Source organism: Brachyistius frenatus, unplaced genomic scaffold (genome assembly GCF_029030835.1).
Source record: "Brachyistius frenatus isolate BFR_SWC_R1_liver_20210118 unplaced genomic scaffold, ASM2903083v1 Contig_16, whole genome shotgun sequence".
Classification (NCBI taxonomy): Eukaryota; Metazoa; Chordata; class Actinopteri; family Embiotocidae; genus Brachyistius; species Brachyistius frenatus.
The window spans coordinates 858404-872789 of NW_027210615.1; the positions used below are offsets into that span (position 1 = coordinate 858404).

Below are 14386 nucleotides of genomic sequence, written 5' to 3' on the forward strand. Positions count from 1 at the left end.
ACTTAACTTATTATGGCTTATGTAATATCTGCGTAGTCCTATAGATGCATAAATCCATCTGGTTTGGCTGTCAGTGTGTTTGTATGTTCTTACCAGTCCCCATAGCGCTCCCTCCTGGGTGGCTGCAATGGTGGCGGCGCGTGGCGTGTTGTACATGAGTGCCAGCTCCCCAAAGCTGCCCTTATTGTCATACTGACCCACACATTTCCCCGATACCATGATGTCATACACACCCCTGGAACAACACAGGGAGAGAGAGAGGTGAAAAAAAAAAAAAAAAAAAAAAGAGAAACGGGTAAGCAGCCAACAAGGAAAGAGAAACGAGTTAAATCCAAGAGATGAATCAGCAAAAAACACTAAACGACTTATTTAATTATTGAGTGGCAATTTTGTTAATTGATCTCCTGACTAGTTTAAATAGTTATCTAATTACAGATGATTTGTAGCCTCGGGATAGATCTGTGTTCATTTGATACACTGGGCGACCCAGTAATTGACCATGTGCGTGTGTTCAGATGTTTTTCATGCACTTGCAAGTGAAAGGTGGTTGCAGTGTAGCCGATTTGTGAACACTGTTGTATTTCCGCATGTCTAATATCAGAAACAGTTTGTCACGGTAGTACACGGCTGATCGAGAGTAATACTTGAGCAGAGCAGCTCTGCCTCTCCTCCCTCTTTCCCCGTGTGTGAGGATTAAACCTGTGGAAGGTAATTTGCAGCGTTGTTGCTTGGCAGGATTAACCAGTCATTTTGTGAGCTAGCCTGTCCTCCCATTGGCTGCGTAGCGGGGCTAAAACCCTTGTCGCTGGTGGAGTATTAGTTTACTTTGATTGGATTACCACGACGATGGGGACGCTGATCACTTGTGTTGTCAACCAGCTGAAGTTAAGCGAGACTATGCCATGTTGCTGTTCGGGGCCGCTCCTCTTTGTTCATCAGACAAAGCAGGTGTGAGAACCGCGGTCAGTGGTACACTTCTCACAGTGACGCTGCTTTAGATGCTTTTTAATAACCAACTTTATTTCTTGAATGAAACATTAACGCCTCAGCCATGATCAATTAACACCTTAAGGAAGATCCATGTTTTTGAATGTTGATTCCTGTTGTGGAAATTGACTTTCCAGATAAAGATTGGAGAGTGAGTCTGTTTTGTGTTTTTGTGGCTGAAGGACAAATGGATGTTCCCTCCTACACTGAGAGGATGTGTGCATAATAAGGATTTTTACTGCCAAGTCCACCCTTGGGCAGCACATTCAGAGATTGGTCATCTCTAAAGATCAAAGATGCAAAATCTCAATGTCAACAAATAGAAATAGGGAATTATTTTGCATGCCGAGTTCAGTGATTTGTAACTATCTCAGATGTTTCAGCTTGGTTGGGAAACCGCGAGCACGAAAGAATGAAAACTGAAATATAAAAAGAGGTAACTACACAGTTCATTCTTTATTTGATAATAAAAATGTTTAACCAATCAGAACTGAAGAAAAAATGATCCTTTTCATATCTTGCTTGTCATCTCTCACTGTTCCTTGTTAATTCCTTGTAACTGCGGGTTTCTGAGTTCTTTCCAGTTACTTCCCGTCTTACAGGCTTCACAACATTTCTGTTTATTCTTTTGTGGAGGCTGAGGGTGCCCTCACCACCTTGTGGCCCGCAGGCCGCCCGGCCAAAATCATTAAGATGTGCTATTGAGAGTCAGCTGTCAGCTCTACCGTCTGAGCTACAGTGGCAAGAACGAAGAGGAGATGTATAAATACGTTTGAGTGACATAATAAAAAGATTAAATGGGAAACATCGAAACAATGTGCTGCTTCCTGCGTCCTGTTTTCTTTCCTGCTTTCTTTTCTGCTTCTCCCTCCATCTCTCCATGTGTCCACGTTGACACCCCACCCTGCTGGTGACATTAGCTACCGCCTACACTTTGCACAGGCCCTGGAAAACCCCGGGATAGTATATAATCAGGCAGGCGTGCAGCTCTTAAAGGTCATCGCATGTCTCATGAACGCGGAGCACGCTGTGTTCAAATCTAAACCGCTGCACTGAACTGATATGTACCATGCCAAGAATGAATAGAGGCCGGGGTGGGATAAACAAAGAGCAGCCACCAGCCACACATGGGTACGTCTGGTGTTTCCGGAGAGGCCGAGGTTAAAAACTGACATCCTGAGGCCTTTTTTTTTTTATGTCAAGTGTGCTTCAAGTTGTAAAGCAATATATATGACAACGAAATCTAAAAACTACAGTGCAGTGTAGTCTCAGGGATTATCAAAGGTGTCCCTAATATCTAAAAACGCTACAAACCAAGGATGTTTCCAAAAAACCTGAGAGTGATATTACAGCAACAAACACAGCTGCCTGCAGCCTGATGGATCAGTCTAATGGTCCAATTAAAGAAAAGTGTCAGCTTTTTGTTTTACTTTGACAATGATACAGAGGCCAATTTCAATGTTCCTGCAACTTAACTCTGTTTTCCAACCCAGTCAACATCACCTGTCCCGTGTACACACCAAGAGTTTACATAAACAATATGGCAAGAAAATTACACACACATGCTCAATTGTTAGTGTATACACAGACCCAGACATACACACCCGTCAAAAACATAACCAACGCACGATCAACAGCCCCAAAGTAATGACCAGTGGTCCACACTTTTATTTATTATATCCTAACACAATATCCCTGTAATTAAGACTTCCATTCAACAAATACTTTCTACTTGTTGTTGACACTATGTAGGAATCAACGGTTGTAATTGATGGTTTTACTTTTATCTGTCATAATTTAAGATGATGTAAGATATATCTAACATTTCTATTTCTTTATGCATGAAACTGAGCTCTATTTCAAACAGTGCAGTTTAAATTAACTCCACCACAAAGTGCAGCCACGAATAAAACCTAACACCTGAGTTCACACACAAATGACTGAGGGACTAAAGTTTTAAAAAACTATGTACAGAAATACAACAGAAATATGGTATAGCATTGCTTTGGACAATATAAATTATTCAAATTTGTCTGGTCATTCAGAGTGATAACCCGCATTTCCACAGCTGGAGCTTTCTAGGAACTAGGAACCTTTTGAAGAACTCAGATCCTCTAACTGTGTTTCCACCACAGGGACGAGAGTCTAAATCAAGTTCCACGGGGGTTCAACCCCAAAAAGTCCCTGCTCGGTGCTCCAGGAACTACTGTCCAAAGTTCGGGAACTTTGGGGGGTGGGGCTTGCGGCACTGAAACCTTTCTAACCGTTTGAGTACTTGCATCTTTTTTCTAATTTTGACTTGAACACAGAACCACAAAATAAATCACATGACACAAGGTAAAGTCCAGGTTGTCCGCTGTATGGCGTGCGTTCAACAGAATCTACTGTGACGCATTCTAGTCCAGTAGGTGGCTGTAACGCGCCTGTAAGCTGGTTCGCCAACTGCCATAAAAAAATTTTTTTTTTTAAATCATAAGAAGAACCATAAGAAAACTAATTTGCCTGATCTTCAAGGGCCCTTAGACCAGAGTGGAAACTTAGACAACAATGTAGTAACAGAGCAAAGGAAGCTTTTAGTTCCTTGAGAAGTCATCACTTATACCCAAGTGTTTCAGGGACTTGAGGTGAAGATGCATCTATAAATGAATATGAATAAAACACAAAGTAAACGTACATACTGGCACCATTCTTGCCAGTGTCACTGACTTTGACCTAATTAGGCTGTAAAACATTGTTATCTCGAACCTTTCTGCCATCCCAGCTTACTAAAACAAACAAGGGCTGTGTGAATAAACGAGCTGAGCCGGCAATAATGATCCAACGCGTCTGTCTGCCTCTTACCTCTCTATGACATAGAAGTTGTCTCCATCGTCTCCCTGGTCGATGACGTGGTCGTTGGGCTGAACGAGTAACTCAAACATGGCGTCCAGCACCTGTGAGAACTGCTCCTGGAAGCCAGACAAAAGAGAGGATGTCAGACACAAATGAGGTGCAACAGGGAAAGTAAGTAGGTGTGTGTGTGTGTGTGTGTGTGTGTGTGTGTGTGTGTGTGTGTGTGTGTGTGTGTGTGTGTGTGTGTGTGCGTGCGCAGTTCAACAAGCAGCTCTAAATGCCATTTAGCTTGTGTGAGTGCCGTTCCTGAAGGTAGACGAGATGAAAATGAATTATGCCAGGAAATTATGTGAGAAATTATGTGAGAAAGTAAACGGGGCATTTTTGAGTGGGATACTTCCTGTACAGTTTGTCTGTCCCATCGCAGGGCCAACACAGAAAGACAGACAACGGTTGATGCTAACATTTAAACCTGCATCCAATTTAAGATCACCAGTAAACCTAAAATGCACATCTCTGATTGTGGTGGAAAGTCAGAGTAGCCGGAGAAAACCCACACAGTCACAGAGAGAGCTGGAAAACTCCTCACAGAACGGCCCCAGCCGGCCGGCAGCTTTAAACCACAACCTTTTGGCTGTGAGGCGATCAGGCTAATTAGTGAAATATTAATTATTTTTGGATTCACCTTCTGAAAAACAAGAAATCTACCTCTGGACAAATACTGGAGGGTTTCAGATGAGTAGTTTTAAAAACATACAGTATAACAACAACACAGGCGCCGAGTTATGTGAATTGTACCTTCTCCATTCTGATAGTCACTCGGTGTTCGGGATAATGAATTTACATTTGTCTTTTGTGTGTGTGTCAGTCCACATACAGGTGACAAGTTAGAGGGGAAAAACTGAATGAAGTAAATGGCTGCAGGTCCTTTCATGCACGGCACCAGGGCTCATTGAATGGTTTGAGGATGTTATCTCTACAGTAGCAATGCAGAACGCTAGAATCTATGACAATGAACACTGAAGCTGACTAAGACACCTAATGTTCATTTTTCCTTCAGCCATCAGCTTGTAAAGAGTTTTCTGCATTGTGATGTGATGTGATGTGATGTGATGTGATGTGATGTGATGTGATGTGATGTGATGTGATGTGATGTGATGTGATACACGTCGTCCTGTGCGTGTTTACACGACGTATTTACTTGATCTAGTGTTTTGAAGAGTAGGATGTCTCGGCAGGCCTCTTGCAGTCTGCAGCGCTGTTCGTCTGTTTTTGGGTGAACCACTCTGGGCTCAGTGTCCTCGTCATCGTCGTCTGGGTTGAACGCCTCCGCGCACACTGAAGAAAAGACATTTTTAAATCAACTTTACACATGAACACATCCCGTGCGATTACATTGTAAATAGACAAAGCAATCCAGACGAACAATCCAGGTAGGAAAGAATTGTACAGACGGGTTCAGAGATGGATTAAGCCGTCGTAACAATTCAATATTAATGCAATGAGTCTCCAACCAACAACTTCACATATCCATGACAAAAAGGTTTTAAAACCACAAAACAAGCCAGTTAATAGGTTGACAACCATGTCAAATATACACTGCTGTCTAACTTTACTTTAAGCAGGTAAAGCCTTTGGATTACTACTTTCTTTAACTTCAAATGAACCACAGTATATAGTGAGTTTATCTACTGTGGAATTCACTCAAAAGAAATCCATCATGGGGGTGAACTACCTTAATGTGCGCAGAGTTGTGTTTACTGTATAAATAACAGTCGGGTCACATCTTGACTCACTGTGGACATGAGCAGACCAACAAAGAAAACTACAAAAATGCTAAACACAAAAAGCCAGGGACATTGTATCCACCTCATCCATGTTAAATGTTTTGACACACACAGGGTGCAGCACAAGGTAAGATGTTACACAAGCACAGACGCAAGGAGAGGAAGATATTGTATAACACAACATGAGGCGATGGCCTGCAGGAGACAGGGAGAGAGGACTGCAGGACACTGGAGGAGCCCAGAAGTGAGGAAGTGACACACACACAGTGACATGTTTTGCCACACTAGATGACAAACAATGACAAGGTCATTTCAAATTGTCATTATGTATCTGCGTTTCCTCCAACTCTGCAGAGACACACTCCACTTCTCACATGTCATTTCCCACAAAACAAATGCAAGTTTCCAAGTGCGTGCGTGTGAAATCCTGAGTGTAACGTCTTTTCTCACGACGTTGGGGAGCGGTGTGACCTCCGCAGTGTTAATGTGCAAACCTTCCTTCAGTTCAGCGCCATCAGCCAGTTCGACTCCAAGGAGCTAATAAAAATGCAGTTAAAAGTGTGAGACTCGGGGCTCTAACAACCAGGATGTGGTCGTTTATAAGGAATGAGAACATAATCTAAACTAATAACAAAACGTGACCCCAAGACTCGGGGGGGATTTAGGAGAATGAAGACACAGATGTTTGAATGAATGCTCAGCTTTGTGTGTTCTTCACTGGTATGAACACCATTTCAGATCAGATAAGGCCAAGAGTGCTGGCAGGTCCATCATGCTCAGCTGGAGTTGCTGGATTCATGTTTGCTCGGTTTCCCCCCCATGCTGCCAAACCCTCTATCTACCCCTGGCAGCATGGGGGGATAGAAAAAAAATAAAATAGCGGCCAATAAGCTACTTGTGAGTCCACATGTGAATGTCTATAAGCCCTCAGTCCACTTAAAACAGGGTCGTACGGTCAAAGCTGCTGCAGTTACGCAACAACAGCACACTCGGTAATAAACCCCGTTTGTCTTTTAGGGTTTGTAAACAGAAATAGCAAAAGGCAGATCTGACATAAATATACAGAAATGTAATTGTTATTCATATGTTCCCATGTTTGAGGCCAATAAATAACTCTTGTTCCTTATAAAGTGTATGTGTATTATTGAACTATCAGGCCTAAACAATATAGTGGCATACAATGTACAAAAACAGGCAATTAAATAGTTCATCACAGTTAATTGTATGACAACTAAACATCAACTCAAATTTAATGATGATTCTATACAGATAAATTCCCAGACTTTCTCTGTTACTACTTGTCAGTTCATATAAAGACTATTATTTCCTATGGGGACGTAACATCTGCCTCTCCTAATTGGCTTACAATTAAAAGAGAAGCCTCCCATTTAAATGTCTTATCCTCAACATTTAAAAGGTCTAAACATCTTCACAGTGTGGTCTGATATGGGTGTTATGACCATAGACTATGTATAAAAAAACGATGTCTGCTTCTGAAATTTGAAGCCAATTATCGCAGTCTTAAGGTACAATACCACTGATGGCCACTAGGGGCTGGCTCCAAAAGGCCTTTGGCACCATAGACTACCATTCAATTTCTTTCTGGTGGTCCTTCTAAAAATAATAACATCATTAATTTGATATGATGTCCAATTAAAATGTGTGCAGTGTAGGAATATTTCAAAATGGAAAAGGAGCCCAGCACAACAGCCACGTAGCCAGAACTTTTTCTCCAAACTAGAGAAAATCTTTCCATCAGGAAGACTCATTGCTTTATCAATAAGAAAATGTGTTCATGGAAATACTGACACTAACACTGACACTGACTGCTCTTATCATTTTTAATGTGTTTGCTGTAAAGTCACTGAAGGTTGACAGAACACCGTTTCAAGTACAATGAATTTGTTCTTGTTTGTTGGACAATGTCATATTAATCTCTAAAATTCAGAATAACTAATATCTAAATTAGATTATGGCAGTCCAGTGATGTGCACCTGGGATTGACGACGTGATGCAATTCAATACAACACCGCTGCAATAAATAAACAGCAGTGGACATAAAACAAAATCTCATTTTTGCTGATCCCTTTGTCATTTAGCCTCCAGGTGTACGTTTCAGTTTTTAAGAACACTGCTTTGTTTTAATTTCTGTGATTTAATGATGTGTGTAATGTCTGCAGCTGGTATAGTGTTGTATTTGTAATATATTTGAAAGGCATCTACAATATTTGATGATATAATTGTAACACTTGTGCTGGATTGCGCCACAATGTTGAGTTTCTGCACATTTCCCCAGTTATGAGGAATGTTGGATAAGAAACACATTAAACTCGATGGGTCCTGGAAAACATTGCACATCAAACAGAGCCGCACCCCCCCCCCCCTTCTTATGTTAAACAATGTTACAGGGATGAAGGGATGTATTTGTCTTTTAAGCTTTAGTGAGCTTTCTTCCCTTGGAAAAAAATTAATCTAATTTGGAACACTGTGAAATAAAAACACAAAACAACTTTCAAACAAAATAACTTTGCACAACTTACAAATTAAAATCTTTTTCAGCACAGGTGAGGTGGAGCCTTTGTGGTGCCTCACAGCGACGCTCTGTCTTTGTTGTTGTATTAATGCAATTTCTCCTCCCAGCTCAAAAAGGATCATTATGTCTTCCAGTAAAACGTACAACAACAAAAGTCTGCTTGGACCACACAATGTTTCTGTCAACACAGAAACTTTGACCACTTTGTTTACCACATCACAGCAACAAGGATCACTAAACAACTAAATGTCACGGTTATAAAACCATAAAAAAAAAAAACTCATCTAATTGTACAAATTAACACCAAACTCCCCAACGAACCTTAATGAGGCTGCAGTAAAGACAGCGGGTTGAACAATGATAGCAGCAGAACAGTAAATAAACATCAGTTGACACACCCAGAGTCTAACCAAAGTCTGTCGGCTGACGACATTCAATCACTCGAATGTAAACAGTAGACGAGTACGACTGAGCGTGAGAAAACAAGAGCGCTGTCCACCGAAGACCACAGGCACCAACACAAACAAACACGACGCGCGCACACACACGCACACAAACGCACACAAACCCACAACACGCCGCAGTGGAGCCTCTTAACACTCTTTAACATGCACCTCTTACGCAAATTATGGAAACATGGCCTCCGAACTGTTTCACCACAGAGGCAGACACGGGCTCCTTCAGCTCAACAGCATTCAACATGCATCACACACACAACCTGTGGGTTAGCCAGTGACGTATGCTACGGTGTCCTCGGTGTGGATTACACTTAGGGAACATGACGTCAAACACACACGCGCACACACACACACACACACACACACACACACACACACACACACACACACACACACACACACACACACACACACACACACACACACACACACACACACACACACACACACACACACACACATCTTACCTGACACTCTCCTGTTGAATCTGCTGGGCGGGGGAGCTGTAGACACAGAGAGAGAGAGAGAGAGGTGATATTAACATCACTGTTTTAACATAATAACTTTTATTCTAATACGATTTGGTGATTGTTTTGAAATCCTCATTACTATTATCTGCTCTGAGCAGAAGGACATCATAGCAATAGCTGAGGGAGATTTAAAAAAAAAAAGAAAAAAAAAGAAGGAGAATGGATAAACGGCAGACAGTGAGATAGAGTGGCATCGGCATCAGAGAGAGAGAAAGATACAGACAGTCAAACAGATGAAAGCAGCAAGAGGTGACGAGACAAAAAGTAGGACACGCTTAAAGATCCAGGTGGACAGGAGGAAACGCGAGGACGCGGAGAGGAACCAGGAGGGACATCAGCTAAAACAGCAAGAAAGGGTATTTTCAGTGTAGGGAAGAGTCTCTTCATAGAAATGAATGCTTTGATAGGGAGTTCCTATAAACAGCTGGATCAGCCACATACAGGATATTAACATACACACACTTTAACTCTCACAAAAAGCAAAACAATTTTCATGATTGCAAAGTGAAAAGTAATACAAATAAAACATGATCACACTCGACAGCAATAATCCCATAGTAGCTGCCTGAAGCCAGACAGATATGGAAAAAAAGTTAATAGGAGCCCTCATAGTTGCATTACAAAATATTTATAAGGAACAATGTCTTAAGAGAGACAAACAATGAAAACATGAAGACAATTACGTCATTTTCAATGTTTCCACATTTATTTGAGGTTTGTGGTTTGTTTATGTTTTGACTTGACGAGCACAGTTGTCTGTGCCAGTGTGCAGTCAGCCTCAAGCTGTTGCAATACACTGTGTGGATGCTCACAGATGCTGTCGGGACACCGTTAATGTTCCTGAGGCGGCAGGACGGCACGTGTGATGTCTCTTGCCTTAAAATCATCACATCAAAGGACTCACAACAGCCGGCACCCGCCGTACTAAAGCGTCTGCTGAAGTAAAACACCGAACTGACAGAGCTGCCGAGTCTCGAACTCTAATCCCCCTGCAGGTCGCTGCCAGAGAGACTGCAAATATATTCAAATAAAGTAAAGTATCATCAGGCATCACGCTTCTCTGTGCAAGCGTTTCATCTCCGCTACTGCTTTTTCAGACCCGGGGCCTCATTTAGAAAACATTGCGTGGGATTATACTAAAAGCGCCCCCAAAAAATATTCTGATTTATAAAACCGCGCGCACGCAAACACCTGCACGCAATGTTCCCTTTAGAAATCACAATCCACGTGGAAATGTGCGCACGTAGACCGGCCTCCCATCCCGCCTCCGACACGCCCACATTCAACCACGAGTGGTCGATGCAAAGCGTTTTACAAAAGGTTCATGCAAATAAAGTTAGCCATGCGGATCGGTGGTTCTTTGGTGAATTGTGTAAACAACGGAGAGGAAAACCCGGAAATGGAATTTGTTTGTGGACGATGTGGAGGATATGAAGCGCGTGTTTGTTTGAGCGGTCACAGCTGTGGACTCAAAAACTAAAGAAAATGCAAAGAGCGGTCACGTGTTGCCGCTGCAGTGATTGAAGTTCCACCGCGATGTCTCCATGACGACAGGCTGTGAGCGCCGTGGAAACACTTCTACACACAACAACATTAAACTATTGTGCACAATATGCAAATTAATTGTTTTTACAAAGGACGGTGATTAAGTTTGTAATGTAAACGCGGTGAAAAGCAACATGTGATATGAAGAGAAATGAAATGTGAGAGGCTTCGCTGTACGCACCAAGTTGTCCGTCACATTTAATTTCTACAATCTGGCTTCAGTTCACCATTTCACCGTCTGCGTCAACAATTTTTCCAGGCTCCAAAACGTGCGTGCGGATGAGTCAGAGTTTGCCGACAGGTGCACTATTTACCGCCAAGTTTGCTTTTAAAAATCATGACTTTTTCGTGAGGAGTGGCGTACGCTTTTTTTCAGGCCCTGTTTTGTGCCAAAACCTGTAATAAAAAAATGAAATGTCTTTCTGAAAAGCAGAACTAATCGCACCGTTTAGCTCGTTCAGAAGGCACTTTTTTTGTTTTTTTTATAACCAGTGGATGTGTTTGTGTTGACATTAACTCTCCCCTCAAATATTAGATAATAGGAACTTGTGCTCTGCACATACGAGTGCTCACGTGGACTTACGACACACTAGACCAGAATACAGTTTCATTATCACGGTGGTGGTAAATTTGTCAAACATAAATAACACCTTTTTTTTTTTTTCCTCGATGACATTGCAAACAACGAAGTTTGTCTTCTGTTCCTTGTTGTGCGAATAAATTCGGCCACACAAAAGGTTCCCTTCCAGAACGTTTTGTAGAACTATTAATCATGAAGAACTTGTCAGAAATTCAGGACATCTTACTAATTGGAGTAAATCATCATATAAGGACCAATAAAAATGCGTCTTCAGTCTCGCCTCAAGCACATTGTAAACTCTGCCTTTGTGTTTCCACAGCTGTCCACACACATCTCTGACGTTTTTACTAATTCTTTTTCACATAAACCTCAACAGACCACTTTCATCAGACGACATTTTCTTCCTTTAGGCGTGTACCCAACATCACATGGTGTTCTTTGAATTTTAGGAACAGTTTGCTGCGGACAATGTTCCGCTGTAATCTCGGGAAAGTAATAATAATAAAAAAAGAAATCAAATATGCAAAATAATGATTTTTGCCTCACTCATCCAAAGGTGTCCATATATTTACTACTGGTGCATTTACTGCAAGAGCTGGTCCATAACAACACAGCGTGATTCCAGGAGCATATGGTTTGGTCACAACATCTTTTTTTCTTTTTTGGTACAGCACAGTATTAATCAATGACCTTGCACATCAATGAACATTATTTGCTTCTGCGTCAGCATAACTTTCCCTTCAAACCGCTACCACAGGGAACGCATTAGCTATTGGAAATACAGCAATTATAGAAAAAAGTTTCCTCTCCCTGCCTGCACGAGTTGAGTGGGAACCTCTCGTTGCGTCTCTCCACATTTTTTTTTTTTCTCCAAAATCATCAGCCACAGACGGCTTCATTTGGAAAACACGGCAACAGGTAGTCGCTGTTTTCTAAAGTCCTATGTCCTCTGCTTCCCGCTACTTACGTGTGCACGGTGTGCTGTGCGGAGGCCATCTCATCATCACACACGAGCGTGGGTGGAACCGTGTGAAGTTTTAACTCGCACACTCAAAAGATGGTCGCATACGCAACCGTTTAGCTCCCAGCGAGGAGCCTTGGCCCACTTATCAGGCTTCGCCCCGCGAGTGCAGGCCAAAACACCGTCCTCTTGGGGAATCCTTTCCCTTCTTGGGCGACTTATAAAACAGTGTGCTCTTAAAATGAGACAGAGCAGCTTTAACATCGATGTCAGCGATCACTCCCAGTGTGTCCGGTAAACACAATCATCTATCACTTTGCCAGTTGATGATACAGAAACTGGTTTTAACCAAATGTTGGAAACAACATGAAACCAAACAGAGGATGTTTCCTAGAAATATTTAAACAGCGGCTGTAATCGAGTTTAATTTCCGGTCATGATTTCTGTGCTGAAGTGCTTGATGACGCGAGGAAATATTCGTCAGAGTAAAAGCAGCGTGAAAGAACACTGCTGGGTATGAATATGCATCAGGGCTAATGAAGCGGCAAGTCCAGAGATGAGGGATTGTGGCCTTGCCGTGAGGGAGAAACAAAAGGGCTGCGTAGATTGATGTGCGTGTACTGTATGTCTGGATTGTGGTGCCGCACAGCATTTGTAGGTCTGTAGGGAGACCGTGACCCTGTGGAAGTATAATCTATGTCTCCGTGAACGCCTGCGTTTAATGTGCCGCCATTTACACACACACGGAGGTTGAGGTCAGGGTCCTGAACACCTGCTTTCTAACGCGGGGCTGTTACTAGCCGGCATGGGCATGGTTCACGGCTGCCTTACACGCACGCACACACACACACACACACACACACACACACACACACACACACACACACACACACACACACACACACACACACACACACACACACACACACACACACACACACACACACACACACACACACACACACACACACACACACACACACACACACACACACACACACACACACACAGTATGTGTCCATTGCTACCTTATTACCATCCTGTCAGAGCCCATTAGATCGAGACTGTGAAGACAGGCGCCTGGGGGAAACTCGCACATACGCATCACTTTGCCGCGGTCACCTGGGGAGATGGACAGAGTTTAACACTCTGCTCACTCTGGAGATCACTCTCACTATCACTCAGCAGACGCAGTCGCAGGATGATCCAAGCATTGACATCTGGGGCGTAAACAGATGGAAATGATTGTCTTTCGTTTTTTGGTTTTTTTTTTTTTATGGAATTGCTCCAAAGAATCAAGTAACAGGATAAAAGAAATGGTATTTTTACAGCACCGGGTAATCCAAGCTTTTCAACTCCATTTATATGTCCATGTTAACTCACATGGATACCAAATATTCGGACTCTCTGCACATCTGCTTTACCTGAAATGTCCATCTGCAGCCACATGGTTAGAATTTGATTCCGCTGCAGGCGACGGTACATTCGGACCATTAACCAATCAGATCAAAGAAAAAACATGTCTCCATTAAACGAGCTCCTAAATGGCAGCTTGTTAGGCTGACTCTACACAAAGCGGAGGCATATAATGTCTTGTTTTCTCATACGATTGGACGGGTAATGTTAATTAACATAAACTGAAACAGGATGAAGATCCGTTCTCATTTTGCCAGCAGTGATGCCAGAAGTGCTCCAATAGCACATTAAATCAGTCAAAGTGGCATTGACACAAAACCAATATTTCTCAGTAAAGATTTTTTTGTTTTAAACTTCAAATTATACAATATCATAATTACTTAAAAGTAGTTTTTCTATTTAAAATGTGTCACAAAATATTGCCCATTGGACGTTAAAAGTGTCAGTTTGAGGTTTTAGATTGTGTTGCGCTTATGGAGGATCGGTGAGTGGGTCTATGAGAGGTCTCTGCTGTCACTCAACTCCACTTATCTTTTATATTAGTTTATTTAACAGGGGCAGTGAACATTATAAAGCTTTTCTGTAAATCCATCTGTTTTTTGTGTCTAGTTATTAAAGGGATGGACAGAATATAAGATAAAGATACAAAGTTATTGAGATTACAAGTTTGATCTGCAAGAATAATTTTTTATTTATATATATATAAAACAAACAAAATGAAGGCTCCATTAAATTACGATATTTCCAAGTAGTACAG

At 42.0% G+C, this 14386-nt stretch overlaps 1 protein-coding gene across 3 annotated transcripts in view; it reads right to left on the reverse strand.

Annotated features, from left to right (window-relative positions):
* prkar2aa (protein kinase, cAMP-dependent, regulatory, type II, alpha A) overlaps positions 1-14386 on the reverse strand; it is a 49675-nt gene that overhangs the window by 3919 nt on the left and 31370 nt on the right. For all 3 annotated transcript variants that reach the window (XM_069693868.1, XM_069693869.1, XM_069693867.1), the window contains exons 3-6: positions 9065-9100; positions 5021-5157; positions 3829-3935; positions 94-235 (exon numbers count right to left, since the gene is read on the reverse strand). In XM_069693868.1, coding sequence (XP_069549969.1) covers positions 94-235; positions 3829-3935; positions 5021-5157; positions 9065-9100 — 422 coding nt within the window. The remainder of the gene's footprint in view (positions 1-93; positions 236-3828; positions 3936-5020; positions 5158-9064; positions 9101-14386) is intronic.